Below are 17,643 nucleotides of genomic sequence, written 5' to 3'. Positions count from 1 at the left end.
TAAGTTAGCAACCATAATCTTTACTATAAGAACCGTGTCTGTCCGTTGTCCGAAATCATGCTTAGAGGTCAAGAAAAAGGACTGCTTTCAACCGGATTCATACTCACAACCTTTGGCTTGGTAGACAAACACTACACCACCAGCACCAATCGACTGCCTTAGCATGTTGGAATAATTGGACAATTACTTATTACACCTGACAATCTATCACGGCACACGAGACTGCCAGGGAACCAGTAATTGTAATATCTACAGCATGTTTTACTGAATTGGCACAACCTCTCAATAGCCCATACACACTATGCATCTAGGATGAAGAGTCTTCTGAATAATGAACGATGACATGTCTAAAGGCGGACAGACGCGTTTACTAGTAAAATATCAAATTAAACAAAAAAACAATACTGGTACACTGTGAGAATCTGTGTCGAATAAACTAATTACGATACACCCATCAACATGTGTTCTTAGAAAATTCAACATTACCAAAGAGAGGGTCTAGTTTTAGGTTTTTAAGAATCAAAGATAGGTTGACGTTCAGCCAGTATCGTGAATAAGGATATATCCATAGCAATGATAGTAGCTTAGTTTATCAGGAACACAGGGTGTCACCACCAGTGAAAGATCAGGCTAGTAATTATGACACCAATCCCTGTCATTTAAAGGCAAGATCAACTTGTGAAATTGTGGCTCCTGCGAGCTGAGTCATAGACCGAGTGTCTCAGGAATGTCAACGTAATCAGCTATGAAGTTAATATCATGATAGACTGGAGTACATCCAGACAACCATAAACACCATAATCCATATATTCCACAATGAATTTTAAATCATTTTAATAAAATGAATAGATTTCTATTCCGAATATTTGAACCTTCATTTTGAAATCTAAAACTTTAATTTGATGACTATTACATCTTGAACAAGCACATAAGTGAATTTAATAATAAGTGTTAGTCACAACCCAGCCTTCTTAAATGTCAGCTCACGCGAATGCCATTTTTCAACAAAACAGAGTTCTGTGCGTTAAATGTTGTTATGACATAATGTTTTTACCAACACAAAAGCTTTGACAAAACCGCTAAATTACTGTGTGCATTACTCCACCACTGCTTAGTATTACTCACATTCAAATTCTTCCTTTGTAACATTTCCTGGAGCGGATAGCTGAGCCAAGAGCTTATAGTAACCTACAACAATAAGACTGGTAATTGTCCCCTCATGCGCAATAAAAATAACAAGGAGCAGATAAATGTTAAAGCTGACAGGCATCGAAATGGATTTTCCTAATAGGATGATATTAGAGCTGAAAGTGAAAAGTTATTCTGTAGTTAATTTTTTTTTACAAAACTGATTAACTCAAACAGTATAAGCCATTTCAAAAGCTATTGCATTACTGCAAATATTCACTAGTTTCTCTAAAAATATAATAAATATTTCATTACAAGCAAATAATCAATGTGTTAGCGAAATATTACTTCAAACAGTAACACCAGTTAAAACTCGCGCTGAGAATGGTATTTCATTAGAATGATTACCGAGGTCTGGAACAGTTTATTGTGCAGCAGATTCTGTCAAATAAAATTTTTTTATTTGGCAAACCTTTCTTATGCTAGGCGACCTCAGACTACGTGAACCTTGGAGTAACATAGTCTAAATTTTACGCTTTATTTCTATATTTCACTTTTATATTTAACATTTTGTAAATTCTATTTTCAACTATCATGGTTAATCACTCTATTCTCGCTGAAGGCTTTTATTTCTACACACTAATTTCACTTTTCCCTAAAGATATCTACTAGGCGGCTTCTTAGACTTGTACAAGCTTTGATTTAATGATGTTTGCTAAATTCTTCTGTAAATATCTGCTTAATTTTAAAAGACCCAAATTTCTAATTTGATTGCTTCATTTTACACAGCTACCAGTTACCTTAGTATTCTTAGAATTTATTATTTAAACTAAAAAACAGATGAGTGAAGTACTGATTAATATTGTTCGAAAACCATGGAACCAAATTATATGAAGTACAACCGTGTATGTGTTTGATGATTTACAGATCTTCCATTTCTTGAAAAACTTTGGATGTCATTTACAGTCATACCTCAACACATGAGTGTCTCAACATATGAGTGTCTCAACATATGAGTGTCTCAACATATGAGTGTCTCAACATATGAGTGTCTCAACATATGAGTGTCTCAACATATGAGTGTCTCAACATATGAGTGTCTCAACATATGAGTGCCTCCACATATGAGTGCCTCAACCTGTGAGTGTCTCAACATATGAGTGCCTCAACCTGTGAGTGTCTCAACCTATGAGTGTCTCAACCTATGAGTGTCTCAACCTATGAGTGTCTCAACTTATGAGTGTCTCAACTTATGAGTGTCTCAACTTATGAGTGTCTCAACTTATGAGTGTCTCAACTTATGAGTGTCTCAACTTATGAGTGTCTCAACTTATGAGTGTCTCAACTTATGAGTGTCTCAACTTATGAGTGTCTCAACTTATGAGTGTCTCAACATATGAGTGTCTCAACATATGAGTGTCTCAACCTATGAGTGTCTCAACCTATGAGTGTCTCAACCTATGAGTGTCTCAACCTATGAGTGTCTCAACATATGATTATCTTAACATATGCTTGTCTCAACATATGAGTGTATCAACATATGAGTGTCTCAACCTATGAGTGTCTCAACATATGAGTGTCTCAACCTACGAGTGTCTCAACATATGATAAATTTTGAGAAGGGAGAAAAATTCCAGGCAGAGTTTGGCCTTAAGATACGAGCATATGAAATGGTTTGCATAGGAGATGCGAGAGATGGCTTACAAGAATAGCATCACACGGTCTATTTCGTCAGATCAGTTTGACTAGCTTTCAAGTTTTAAAAAGCCAACTAAAATGAAAGTAAAATGGAGGCAAAAAAGAGCCAAGCCAAAAATAACAAAAAATGAAAACGGAGAAAAAATTAGAACTAAGCTTAGTGTAAGATTAAAACTTTCTTGGGTGAGGAGTCCAATATTTGATCAGAGTTTGCTTTGTAAGCTAAGACAATCATACATTAAAACAATTTTAAGTCAAGGCTGGATTGTGCTGGTAGCAAAGCCAAGCTCCATCAGTCGCGGATTAATAAACAATTTATGTCAACAGTATCGATGGCTACATAAAACATTACAACTGCCCTAAGCTTTTTGAGAATGAATAAAGCTTGACGATGTATTATGTTTTTCAAATCAGCATTTTTAAACCTTCTGCGAAAATGCAGAATTCACATTTTCAGTTGGTTTAGAAATAGCAAAACCAATATTCTAAATTTTTCTACATAGACTCGTATGAAATATTTCGTAGGCTGTCATAAATATGTGGTCAGCAGCACTTAAATGTGCAATCACGCTATCATGTCAAAGGTGACAAAATTCTGTTTAAAAAAATGTAAAACTTTAGTCTCACAAAGCTGTCGCAACAGGCAAACTATAATCATAGCCTCAATAATCTCTATGTTCTAAAAATAAAGGTCCCAACCATGATTATAGCCTGAATAGTATCTATATTCTAGAAAGGTCCCAACCATGATTATAGCCTGAATAGTATCTATATTCTAGAAAGGTCCCAACCATGATTATAGCCTCAATAATCTCTATATTCTAGAAAGAAGGGTCCCAACCATGATTATAGCCTCAATAATCTCTATATTCTAGAAAGAAGGGTCCTAACCATGATTATAGCCTCAATAGTATCTATATTCTAGTAAGAAAGGTCCCAACCATGATTATAGTCATCACGACTGAGCGGCCTCATCTTCAAGTTCTCTCCTGGATCATTCTGGGTAATGGAGTTATTAAAACTGATGCCTTCTTGATCTTCAAAATTTAGCTCCCGCAAAAGCGCTTCATCAAATATGTACTTTTTTGACATTCTGTACTGTATGTCTACCAAATATCATGAAAGTAGAAAAATGAATGATACGATGAACGATGGCACAGTGAAACACCCTTTAAACACTTGAGGCAGCTAGTTTAGAATAACCTAAAGGCAAGGTCAACAATAACTCATCAATACAACTAAACTACAATATTTAACGATTTAATATTAAATGACACAAAGCTACATAATTGAGTTACCCAGATTATATATAATCAATAAAATACATTTTTTGACAACTTTTTACAAATAGCCAATAAAGGAGAGTGGATGAAAAAGTATTTATCTATCAAATGTCCTTTATTAACGTAAACAGTGACTTCACTTTTCAATATGTTGAAGATACCATATATTTCCCTTGTATAACTTAGAAATGAAATTCTGCTTCAGTTTTCGAGAAAGGTTATTTTACAACTAACAATTATATTGACAAAGCCACAAAACCTTCCCTTGGTATTCAGTATATAGGATGTATAGTGTAGTGTTCAGCAAAGTAATTCTAGTTTTGATTTACAAGATGCATAAACTTATATGTAAAAGTTATCCTCTTATAATAATCATGTGATCATGCTTGACTTAACTCCAATAGGAGAGAGTTATTTTCGCCAGCACTTAGATTATGAATTAAAAAATGAATTTGTTATTGATTAAAATTAAAACTGAGTCTATTAATAAGAGCCACATTTTATATATACAGCACTTATATAGCCCATAACCTAATAACGACTAAAATTTCTCAAGCATTTTAAGGGCATTAATCAGCACTTGGAAAGCTATCGTGCTGATAGGTGAAAGAGAAAGGAAAATTAAGTCTATACATTAGCATAAACAGTAACGTTAACTATCGATTATTAACATATTTTCTACAATATACTAGGTGTCAAATTGTGAATTTCGAGTTGCAGTATACATAAAATTACTCAACGATAGAAACATTTATTTATGTGGCGATTTCAAAATGCAATTTTACGCATTTTTCATTCATATAAACTCCGGCGACTACCCGGACATGTGTTACGAAGCAGTACCGCTATGACTTGTTCATGAGCAATGTTAATTCTAACGGTTTCAAACGCCAATCGACTCTAAAAATTTATCACACGCGACTGAAGATGCGCAACTGCGCTTTATTGTTGTTATTACATGGACCAACTTTACTTATGCGGCTCTTTAGATCAACGCTTACATAGACGTCAAGGAGACATATCGGGCTCTCATAACCGCTTGATGATTTGTGTTTCTAACGAAGCGCTGCGTGTGGTTTAAAAGAAGAGGTGAGCCAGTTGTGACGAGCAGCTAGGCTATACTGCGACAAAAACTCGCCTTCTGTTTCGTGCAGTTGGAACTATTCTACATTACGTTTTACTGGTAAAGTTAAACCATATAGAATCAATAATTAATTTGCTTCCGTGACAAACATCTTTCATTGCATCATCGTGGTTGTTGAGGTTAGTTACATAATAGCCTACAAAAAGATGTAAAACATGGTATGGTAAGACAAAGGGTTAGAAGATACAGCTTCATGTCGATCACCAAACAAATAGTCAAATGGCGTATTTAGACAGCATACTACTTAAAAGGTTGTCGCATATTGTACAAGCTAGTGAGCTGTCTTTAGGAATAAGAGGTCTTATTTAACAATTCGACCAACGCAACTTTTCTATATCTTGGATCATTTTTTGTATGTAGTTATTGATAACTACTGTTTTCAGTTCTGTTTATACAGCTCTATCTGACGTAGGCTAGAACTCTTGTGGATGCTTTTTCAGTCATGTTCTCCTTATCGTAACTACCTAAAGAGAACTCCGTAGTCGTTTCTTAACAGGGCATTGCTTTCAATCGCTATGACAAAAAATCAGGTTCACATGGTTTGTTGCAATATTTTACTTATTAATACTTTCTCTATCGGGAAACTAATCTTCTAGTGGGAAACAATCATTTTACGAATTTTGTGATGGGGATTATTAACATGATTAGCTTCTGCTAGACAGTACAAATGCTCGCAGTACTTGAAACATGTGAAATCATTTACATCAGGTCTCAAGAATATCGTTAGCATATAGCCTTTAAATTCCTAATAATGTTGGATATGTTTGAGAAAGAGATTGACCGGTGACTGGCCACTACTACATCACTTTGAAAAGCAGTTTTGTCATTTTTAAGCTTTGAAACTCAAAAATGTTTTGCTTTATCAGCCCTTCATGTTTTGCGGTTCGATTTAATGTTTGAAATTGATTTCAGTCGACATGTAAAGCTCACAGTTTCCTTCTACATCTGAGTCTCATAGCTTTATAGTAAATGTGTCATTCTGCCAGTTGAAATCTAATTCTATTTAAAGACCGCTTAGTGGGTTTTGCTCTAATTATTTTGTTTGTAAAAAAGTAATAAGTTTCACATATGCACTAGAGAGAATTTGTTGCTATTCTTGTTCAAGACAGCTCTTCACGAGGTTTCTCATCGCATGTTTTAATAAGCAGTATCCTAGTGTATAACGACTATACTTCATAATTATTTGGTGTAAAGAGATCAAAATATCTATTTCATAATTGATGTTGAGATGTGCTTAATAACCACATTTGATTACTCTTTCTCAGAGTTGAGGTTCTGTTGGGTTAAGTTCTGCTCCTTCGTGGAATATTCTTAAATTATTTGCGTGTAAAGAACATGATAAAGAGACTGCTGTTTTATAGTTTTATTTCCTATTAGTGGTCAACCAAGTAGATCATTTCTTGCATTTTATATTTTGTGTATCTAAATGTACATTGTACATACTTGATTATGAAAGTTCACCTCACTATATTCTTTTTGTAATGTCTATTTAGATAAAGATAAGATAACGTTTCTTTGTCTGTATTTACTATCCCAATTAGTATTGCTAATTGCAAATTATTTTTGCTAGTAACAATCTTGCTTGTATAGAACCCAAGGTTGGGAATAAGCCAGAAAATTGTTTAACAGTTGAGTTTTGAATTAACATTTCTGAATATGGCTTAATATACAGTGATATCAGAAATTGTGAAGCCACCTCACAAATTAAAAAACAACACTTGATAGCATAATTTACTGCTGTAGATTCAGTATTGCCTAGCGCAGGGGTCTGCAACTTTTTCCACTCAAAGAGCCATTTGGACCCGTTTTCCGCAGGAACGAACGAAGTGGGATCCACAAACCCCCTTTGATATTTTAAATTAAAAAAAACACATAAATACTACGTGTAATGCTTTTGTTTAGCTTTTAATGCTTTTATACCATGTTTATAACACAAGATGAAAAAGTGTGGCATTGAGTTATCACCATAATTACAATTTTTTAAATTATATTACAAAATCTAGTGATAAAACTTTTATATTTTTATGAATTACTCAGCATATAGTAAGAAAAGGAAGAAATCCAAAGTCAGGGGAGCCACAGTGAGGGGATGAAAGAGCCGCATGCGGCTCCTGAGCCGTAGATTGCTGACCTCTGGCCTAGCGGATAATATGGAACAAGTTTCCAATGTGTGTCAATCCACGCTTTTCTGTCAAAATGATTGTGCAGCTGACATTGATGAAGAATTGAAGTGCTCTTATTCATATCTCTATTAGGCTTTTAACTATTTAAGTTTGTGATACTTCAACAGAATTTGGACAACTCTGGCCATGACCTGTGGGCCTGAAATGGGCAATTTGAGGTTACCTAAATGAATTAGCACGATTTCAGCGGGTGCAAAACTTGAGATAGGTGAAATTGATTAGGGAGTTGTATAAGCTTTGACATGTGTATGTGATGATAAGGATAAACAAATATTTATGTAATAGTGTTATCTTGTTTCGAAGAATTTAGAACGATGTAATATTTAAAAAATGTAATACCTTGAGGGTATTAAGTTATTATTATTTTAGTATTAAGTTATTATTCGCTTATTAAGTTTGACTAGATTTGAAAGGGATTAAAATGTTCTGCTATCGGACAGATCAGCTAGATTATTTTTACTGTCAGTCATACAATGATCCATTCTGGGAGGGTCAGCAGCTAGTCACTTGTTTACAGTTTCACTAAAGGCAGAAAACTTACTATTTCAATATCGTCCACAGAATTAGATAAATTCCAAGAAAAAGTTATTTCATTGAATCATTGTTAGTTGTTAACATTTAGACGTGTTGCTCACGGAATGGTGTTTATGAAGGACCACTTTGCTCAACAATATTGTAACCCAGTAGGAATCCTGTATAGGGGAGATACTTTGGTCAACTGATTTTGATCAATATTGTTGGTTTGCCTAGGTTACTCATGGAGGAACACTCTCAGACTGAAACACTTATCGTCTATTATTGAGTGTTGAACTGGATTATTAGGCAACACAATGAACTATACCCTCTATGTACTAGTTGTATCTAGCCTTACATTAACTGTGTACAGTCAGTCCTATCGGACATATCCTTCCCTCTCTAATCTTGTGCGAGAACAGAATGTCACAACCTCTCCTTCCGACAGCAGCTGTGGCTTTCCAACCAGGTCGACATATTGCCGGAGCACTACCTTGTCGAATTCTGTTTCTAACTGTTTTGAAGAGTTTTGTGATCAAGCGTGTCCATTGCGATATGAACTTCCACTGTATGCAGATCTGCTAGATGTACCCAATTTTGGTGTGTGCGCTACCATGGATACCATAAATTTGGGGACGGATCTGACTTCATATTCAGTCATTTTTTTGGGTAAGATTACAACATCTAGTCGAAATGATTATTCAGAAACCAATGTTAGTAATAAGTTTAGCTACAAGTATGTTGTCTTGAGCTTTGTTGTTGAATTATGCTTTCCTATCCCAAATTCTGTTATCGATCTTCTGTAAAACAAAACAAAACTTCCTTAAAGTATTTTATTATCTACATATAATTGTGATCTGCTTTGCATGTAAATATAATACCTGGAATCATTTAGTTGCCGTTGCAACTTTTTATTTTGCGTTAATTACACACCCTCCTGACACAATTTTTCTGGTGATTCTGTGAAAATTTTAGTGGAGTGTTCAATATATGTTACGTTTTCCTACAAATTATTTTTTTAGCCATTGTGCAGATTTCTAGTTGATTTATGTTGCCATTTTACTTGTTATTCGGAAATTTGTCAGCTCATTTATTTCAACTCTTGAAAATTGATCACTTTTCATTTTCAAACTGATCACAGCACAAATCATCTGTATCTGTGGATGATACTTGGTTTGCTTCCAAAATAAAAGGTCTTTTTAGAAAACCAAATTATTATGTAAAATATGGTATGCTAGCAGGGAAATTGATGTCTTCATATTTTGTACCTTGTGCATTAGAGTACACTTTACAAAAATTGTTTTGTATATTGTTATTACAAAAGAATTATGGCCCTGTATTATATATTTGAGCATTGTAAACCTAGGAAGTGCAGAGCAACTCTTCTCCTCACCTTTTCATGTTGCCGCGTCTGTAGTCTCTGCAATAGCTTGTCGATATTTACTTTCATGAATATGACTAAACTAATTTATATACGGTAGAGGAAACTGGGTGCTACCTAGCCCCTACAGACCGGCTGCAAGTTGGGGCGGATGGTGAACTTACCCTAACCTTCTGGATGAGGCAGACCACAGGCAACACTGGGTGTGTTTCTCCGATTCTCCTATTAACACATAAAAGCTGTCTCTTTTCTCTTTTGAACTTGGATGAAAGGAATTTTATTTTGTTGTTGATAGTTCAATGAGGTGTGGTAGTTTCTAAAACTGTTTGTTTGATGATTGTTGATATGATAGATCAAATATCCAATTGTTCTTTTCGTTATGCAAACACATCATTTACTCAGCTGTACCCCTGCAAGGGCTGCACCGCTTAATATATGCATTTCTTTAAATAACCTTGCGTTTAACGGTTCTATTATGCTAAAAGTTTGTATTATGATTACCAATTACCTGTCATCATGAGTATGCATTTCTTCTGGTTCGTTTGTAGTACTGTCTTAGACAAGGTGACCAATGATGGAGTTAGCATCCTCAGCCTAAGTGTGTCCTCTCAAGGGATTAGCCTTCAATACTCAACTGCTGAAGGGGTACTGAGAAAGGAGATGGTGGACGTATTCATACCACCCCTAACATGGACCCACATAGCTATTCAGGTAGCTTAACTGATGGCTGTATCAGTACAGATAGTGTTACAGACAATGAAGCTTCTGAGTGAGAGAGGAGGGGATAGTGAACTTTTATTGTCAGGTTCTGACACACATAATAGTAGTTCCATGACTAAGCTTAACTTAAGTAATTATATTTAAAACGTAATCGTATTTATAATTAAAATGATGCTATACAAGACATGGTTAGAATTTCTTAGGATTTTAGCTGTTGCAATATATAGGCAATCACACTATGAAATTGTGTAAGTATTGAGCACTGTAGCTGCATCAAATCACTCTATGAAATTGTGTAAGTGTTGAGGCACTGTAGCTGCATCAAATCACTCTATGAAATTGTGTAAGCGTTGAGGCACTGTAACTGCATCAAATCACTCTATGAACTTGTGTAAGCGTTGAGGCACTGTAGCTGCATCAAATCACTCTATGAAATTGTGTAAACGTTGATGCTCTGCAGCTCCAAAGGTTTCACGCTATACAATTGTGGTAGCATTGGTGCAATATAGCGCAGAAGTCCAATTTCGTTACTTTATTCAAAGTGCAATTTATGTAAAACGAATTTTTAATCAAGCAGAATAGTGTAAAGGTTTTGTTTGAACAAAAGCTAACATTGTTAGTCTGTTGTCTTTACAATCATCAGTTTATGCCGTAATATGTTAGTAAAAGATAGCGACTAGAGGCTATAGTTTAAAATATTAGGCTGCTTTCATTGGTTGACATCATTTCAATTTATGATTTGAATGTTGAAAAATACAAAGCTTCTCCATTTAACGCTCAGCGGTGCGAGCTGTACTTTCTGATGCAGTAGCTCAGGCTCACATTGCTCAAGTACTTTCAATTACAAATAGGTGCATTTCTCTTTGTATTCAACCCTACAATCTGACATCACTTTTCAGATATATGACAGATTCATCAATCTCTTCATTGATGGCACAGAATTTGGATCGAGACCAGTTGTAGCTGGTCTTTTGGAAGGTGTCCTGGTAGACAAAGAGGGAGTGTTGAGGGTTGGTCAGAGAGTGAATGGGACGGGGCAGTATGTAGGCAGACTCCAGGACTTCAGAGCCTACAGTTGGACACTCAGCAACAGGTGACAACTGAAGATGCTATCACATACTTAAGTCTCTCAGAAACGCTTAGAAGGCTCTTAACTCTAGTTTAAAAAAGCTTATAGGTTGTATCTCAATGGTTTGACACTGATAAACCTGGACGCGCAGCAATAACAAAAATTGTCATAAAATACCATTACTACAGAGATCCTATATTTCTTGCCAATTTTTCAAGTACATATATGAGAGTTATTTGGCTTCAACCTTTAGTAAATTGTAATCAAGCCGTGTGAACTGTATGGAGTCCATTTTACTATCATGGTAAGTGTTACAGGTCAATTTTTTAATATTTATTCCATCGGCTGGAAATCTCATGTGAACGTCGTGATTATAAAAAAATGTTGTTCTTTAGCCTATATGCCAAAAAACAAAATTATTTCTTTCTCTGTTGGGGCAAACCGCTCACAGTTTGCGCAGGTGCAAGCTCTGTCCTCGGCCTGTGGAGGATCTTCCCTCATTGCTGGTTCACTAAAAGACTTAAATGTTGACTTGCAACAAAATTCACATTACATTTATTTAGTATCAAAAGATTCACCATGTCTTACTCTGTTGCGTTAAAGATGCCAAATATGTGGAAATGTGAGTAAAAGCTCAAAAACGAAAAGCCGCCATAGATTGGAATCTCTTTATTTCTCTGGTGTAGTCATTCCATTTGGTTATAGTTTTGACACGTGACGTTCTCACGTGAATTGAAAGGCCAATAAAAGGCTCAATATAAAACTTCTCGTAGCACTAGTTTATGACAAACACTTCGGGTTTTACCGAAGACCCCGTATCAAATATAGATGCTCGCTACTTTACAGTTTTGTTTCGGCTTGGTCTAATCGTCTAGTTATAATCTGATCATGTGACCCATATTTCCTGCCAAACAGCGCAAATAATTTCTGCAGCATTTTTTGATTATCACAGGTGACCAACAGGCTCGTTATGTTTATCAGACAATGATATGTACTCCTTTGAGCTAAGGTTAAAAATTAAATGCATTTTCATGGTAGGTTATAAGATATCAGTGCTCAAAGTGACAGCATTACAATGACGATGAAATAGACACGTAAGAACAATAGACATGGTTTTATTGAATGCGTAAAGTATATTTGTGAAAATATTTTGACGAATGAGGTTGCATGAAAGTGTAAACAGAAGCCATCGTGTTCAGCTACGTCCCGTTTGAGCCGTTTTGGAAAGAGATTCTATCTACAGCGTTTTCGTGATGGCTGCGATTACCTGTTCGTTTTGGAGCTTTTAAAAGCTTGTGATCACATTTCTACCTATTTTGCACCTACAACACAGCAGAGTAAGACATGGTGAATCTTTTGATACCAAATAACTGTATTGTGAATTTTGTTGCAAGTAAACCTTTAATGTATAACTGTGCCGAATGTTTACTGGCTGTGTTGCTTGGGAACTGCATTGAATGTGATACGATGGTCACAGAATATGGTCTTTAAAAGACCAATAGTACCTAACATTTGCTAGGCTCTTAACACTAGGACATACAATTAGCCAGACTCATTTTCAAAAAAGATTCCTCGCAACGTCATATATTACTGCTTTCTCTCATTTCAAACTAGTTTCAGGCTCTGCAAGCAATACATCTATGAAATCTTATCGCCACTATCAAGCCATTGCTCTTCGCTTGGTACTTTATAAGAATGGTTCTTCAGATTAGTTTCCTTTTATTATAATTTTTAACTTTCTTTTCTGTTAAAAGTTTTGTGTTGTTAGGAAATTTTTTGTACTAGTAGTCCACTTCTATTGCTAAAAATGGTACATGTTTTCACAGCACACACTGACTGTTGTTAAATATTCGCAAGCCCTCATCTAATGTTGTTATTTAGTAATAACCTGTTCCTCATTTATTGCATTAATGTCGCATTAGTTTAAAGACGAACAAGTTAAAATGCGAGGCCTAATAAGCTTAATCTTAACTTTGCTCATTCAAAAAAAGGTTTAGTTAAAATTTTAATTTAAACCCAGTATATTTTGATTTGAGATACAAGACAGAACTGTGTCAATTGTTGTGTTTGGCAGATAGTTTTCAGCTCATTTGAGAAATCAAGAGGAGATATATTATATCTGGTAAAGTTAGATAACTCATATAGGATTGATAGTACTCTGGTAGTAAACACGCTAACACAACTGACAGATGCCTTGACCTTTTAGGGAGATCGAGGAGGTCATGACTGGCATTCTTCCAGAGCTGCATGCTCAGAGCACTTGTCGATGCCCTGGCAGCCACCCTCGGGTTCGTCCCTCTTTTAACCGATACTGCATAAAAAATGGCATGGGAGATGATTCATCTATGGACCAAGTGCTCAGGTACATATGCTTTCCATTGATAAGTACTAATAATCTGTTAAATGTCCAGTGTATTGTAGTGTCAATTGTATAACTGAGTAAGGTGATCAGTTGCTAAGCAACACGATGAGCTAATAAAAATAATTTGTTGCTTCTCACCTTTTTGGTATTGTTGCTAGCAGTTTTGATCCTCAGACTCGTGTAAAGCCGGGTTCCCATATACGTCGCAAAGCACCGGCGACACACCGCAGGCTATTAGCGATGAAATGGGAACGTATGCGCCGAGGACCGCCGAGGATCGCCGGTAGTTGCCGGCGGCATCGCAATAGTTTAGCGCTGTTCAAATTTCGCAAACGGCCGCAGGCAAAACCTTCCCGAAATGCACTGTACGGGTAAAGGTCACCATTATAAGAACGGCATGGCTAGCGAACATTTTATTTGATTACGCAATTATGTTTGTGATATTATTAACGATGTGGCTTTTATGTGAACATTAAACTGTGCCGAGCACCGCAAGTGTTTTGCTGCGCGATATTACCGCCGGTGCTTTGCGACGTATATGGGAACCAGGCTTAAATGAGCAGCGTTTTTATATTCTCTTCCCGTTGGCGCATTCCTTGAAACTGTCACAACCTTAAGCTATCTCCCATTGCTAACCCATACTGTGATAATGTATATAGCTTTAGTGTTCTCAATTTATAGGCTCGGTACCAACGCCCACCCTTTACAGTATATAAATGATGGAGATACCAACTCAATTTGGATCTCAAGTCAAACAGAAGAAGTATCTGTGTCTGTTGACCTCGGCGACTCATTCCAGGTGAGCGGCAGTCAATAGTTTCACAGTGATGGTATTCCCGCGCACAACTCTCGCTAAATTGATAGCTAGGAAGAGATGCTGGAGTTTGATATTATCTGTTAGTGCCTCTTTATTGGCGAAGTGTGATGTTGTTTGTCTATGTTCCGATGTACAGAATGTTTATGCTGCTGCCAAACCTTTAACTGATACTTTGCTGCAGGTCTTCTTCGTGGTCATGCAGTTTTACAGCCCGCTGCCGAAGGCTGTAACGATCGAACGACAGCTGGCTGACTCTACTTGGCAACCGTGGCAGTACTACGCGGAGGATTGTATGACCTATTTTGGTCTCGAGAACAATGGAGCTCTGGAGAACTCGAGCAGTGTGAACTGCCTCCGGTTGCCCTCGTGAGTATCTGTAGCTCTCATTGCTACATCCATAGTTGTGCTGCATGGTTTTAGACTGTGTACTACACACCGTCTTAACAATGTTGTGAGACTGATCAACTTCCGACACGAGTCCGTTACTGTTTCCTACCAACTGACCACACACTAATTGTGATTTTCAAAATTTCTTTAGCTCTGCTGCCTTGCAAAGCACATTTACTGCTGTCAGTGCATTGTATGAATTATTTGGATACAGTGTAGTTTAACCCTTTGGCTGGATTAAAGCCCCGCAAAAACACCCAAAAGTCGTGTAATTTATTTATGAAAATTCAATAAAACCGGTATTTTATGAACATGCATAGCTCAAACTGAAATTTATTTCTATTAAAAATATCATATACATAAACATTCATTTACATGTGTACTACTACAAAAAGCTACAACTATGTACAGTTGCCCCTGTATGAAATGCTTGAGAGCATTCCTTTCGGTAGAGTCAACGCTAGATTGTAGCCATAAGAGCTACCATAACGATCACTTTTTTCTGTATATTTGAAAGTCCTAAAAGTTTACATCACTTCTATCATCTGAATTATTTTTATACTGATCAGACAAAAATCACTAACGATCGCTGGATCAAATAAATTTTTTATCGTTTGGAACGTCGAGCCGACTTTGACTGGTTTTTCCAACTGCTATTTGTTTTTAAGGAGGCGCGATTTCTTTAGCTTTTAGCATAAGGCAATGCCTCTCAGATAATCGTTTCATATTGTAATTTATCGACTAATATTTTGTTTATGATATTTAAATTTCACTAGCGTTCATATCCTTTGTTTAACGTTACTAAGCGACAGCTCTATAAATGTGTACCGAAAGCGACATAAAAGTCGTTCTGCCACGCAGCCGATAAACGACATTTTTGTCGTTTCCCCAGCCAAAGGGTTAACAATGTACTCTTCGTAATGGTCACATTCGGGCATTCTAATTTCATAGCATAGGTCATTGTTTATTCATCTTGATGTCTTTAAAATAAACTCTGTCGATTCAATTATGCATTTAAATCTACCCAAAAAGTAAATTGTTCATGACGGTAGTAGCCCCTTTACGGTAGTAGCCCCTTTACGGTAGTAGCCCTTTTACGGTAGCCCCTTTACGGTAGTAGTCCTTTTATGGTAGCCCCTTTACGGTAGTAGCCCTTTTACGGTAGCCCCTTAACGGTAGTAGCCCTTTTACGGTAGCCCCTTAACGGTAGTAGCCCTTTTACGGTAGCAGCCTTTTATGGTAGTAGCCCTTTTATGGTAGCCCCTTTACGGTAGCCCCATTACGGTAGTAGCCCCTTTACGGTAGCCCTTTACGGTAGTAGCCCCTTTACAGTAGTAGCCCCTTTACGGTAGTAGCCCCTTTACAGTAGTAGCCCCTGTACGGTAGTAGCCCCTTTACGATAGCCCCTTTACGGTAGCCCCATTATGGTAGTAGCCCCTTTACGGTAGCCCCTTTACGGTAGTAGCCCCTTTACGGTAGTAGCCCTTTTACGGTAGTAGCCCCTTTACAGTAGTAGCCCCTGTACGGTAGTAGCCCCTTTACGATAGCCCCTTTACGGTAGCCCCCATTACGGTAGTAGCCCTTTTAGCATCTGAAACGAGATTCGTTAATCTTGCAGTTTTTCAATCTATTAAGTTCCAAAGCTTTGGTGGTTTTTTCCAAATTTGTTGCTGTACCTGCTTGTGCTGTCACTGTTTATCATAGGTTGACGTACACCGATGAGAATGGGTAAATCTTAACAGCCAACATACTTTGACATACTTTCACTGAAACAAGAATATTGTTGCTCACCACAATATTTCTTTGGCAGATGTTTGGTTGATCTATCAAACCTATGATTACATGTGCCGCTTTTTCAATTGTCTAGTTCTGGTCTCGTAGTTCTGGTCTCGTAGACTTAGTTTTAATCAGTTCTACTCCCTGGAGCGATCAGGTTACGTGTAGCAGGAGTGGGACAACTCCTTGCACCAATAAGTTGGAGTGCACTTTACTTGCTACCTAACCTTATACATAGCATGCTGTATGTACACCACATTACAAGTGTGTGGCCATTCCTTAGTTTATTATTATGTTTTGAGTTTCTTGCATTGCCATTTGATGTACTTTGACTTAGAATTCTTTTACTTATCTTTTTTGGTGTAATAAGTTTTACATAGCAGATGCTCTTAGGAGACAATTGTTTTTATTTCCAGTAAAACGGAGGTTACTTCATACTTGCGAATTGAGTGATTATTTGCATATCTGTAATTGATATGAAATCAAGGAGGTTGTGGTGACGCCATTGTCAAGTAAACGGATTCGATCAGTTGATAGACATCACCCGTACAATTTTAAAATTGGTTTAATCAAACTTAGTATTGCCTTTTTTATGCCATGACTATGTTTTATTGTCTGTATTATTTGGGAGGTGATTTGAATGTTACTTTATTTTTAAGTAAAGTTCACTAGTTAGACTGGCCACTTCTCTCAGTCGAAGCTTGTGACCGTTGAAACTTCTGCTATGCTTCTCTGTGATGACCATTTGAGCATATATACAACAGTAGACCTACTATTTTAAGCAATAATTGTGTAATACTAATGTTGCACCTCACTTCAAGTTGTCTTTTCTTTTTTAGACAAGACAGTAATATATTGCCCTACTCAAGAGGAAATATAACATTCAGCATTCTCTCTCAAGCGCCGGTGCCCCGTCCTGGACACAATGATTTCTACAACACGCCTGATCTCTACAGCTTCGTGCTAGCGAACAGCGTTCGTGTGAATCTGAGTGGCCATTATTACGTGCAGAACTCGAAACACCAGTACTTTGGTGTCTATGAGTTTATCGTCACTGGCAGGTATGCTATGTAGACCATAGATGTGCTACACTGGTTTTCTTCAGCTGCTAGTAAAGAAAGCTGGTAGCATATTTATTCATAAGTGGCTGGTTTTGCTCAGACTGTTTCACTCATTTGCATA

At 36.8% G+C, this 17,643-nt stretch overlaps 2 protein-coding genes across 2 annotated transcripts in view; one reads left to right on the top strand and one right to left on the bottom strand.

The window, feature by feature from the left end:
- LOC137399848 (glucosamine 6-phosphate N-acetyltransferase-like) overlaps positions 1-3,927 on the bottom strand; it is a 32,473-nt gene extending 28,546 nt beyond the window's left edge. Inside the window, exons 1-2 of the mRNA XM_068086086.1 lie at positions 3,768-3,927; positions 1,126-1,188 (exon numbers count right to left, since the gene is read on the bottom strand). Of these exons, the coding sequence (XP_067942187.1) occupies positions 1,126-1,188; positions 3,768-3,918 (214 nt within the window). The 5' untranslated portion in view covers positions 3,919-3,927. The remainder of the gene's footprint in view (positions 1-1,125; positions 1,189-3,767) is intronic.
- A 4,715-nt stretch (positions 3,928-8,642) lies between these two features.
- Positions 8,643-17,643, top strand: part of LOC137400473 (usherin-like) — a 108,377-nt gene continuing 99,376 nt past the window's right edge. Inside the window, 7 exon segments of the mRNA XM_068086797.1 lie at positions 8,643-8,662; positions 9,879-10,041; positions 10,950-11,143; positions 13,326-13,481; positions 14,163-14,280; positions 14,480-14,664; positions 17,310-17,522. Coding sequence (XP_067942898.1) covers positions 8,643-8,662; positions 9,879-10,041; positions 10,950-11,143; positions 13,326-13,481; positions 14,163-14,280; positions 14,480-14,664; positions 17,310-17,522 — 1,049 coding nt within the window.

This window comes from Watersipora subatra, chromosome 7 (assembly GCF_963576615.1).
Source record: "Watersipora subatra chromosome 7, tzWatSuba1.1, whole genome shotgun sequence".
In the NCBI taxonomy this organism is placed as follows: domain Eukaryota; kingdom Metazoa; phylum Bryozoa; class Gymnolaemata; order Cheilostomatida; family Watersiporidae; genus Watersipora; species Watersipora subatra.
This window is presented reverse-complemented; position numbering and strand designations above follow the sequence as displayed.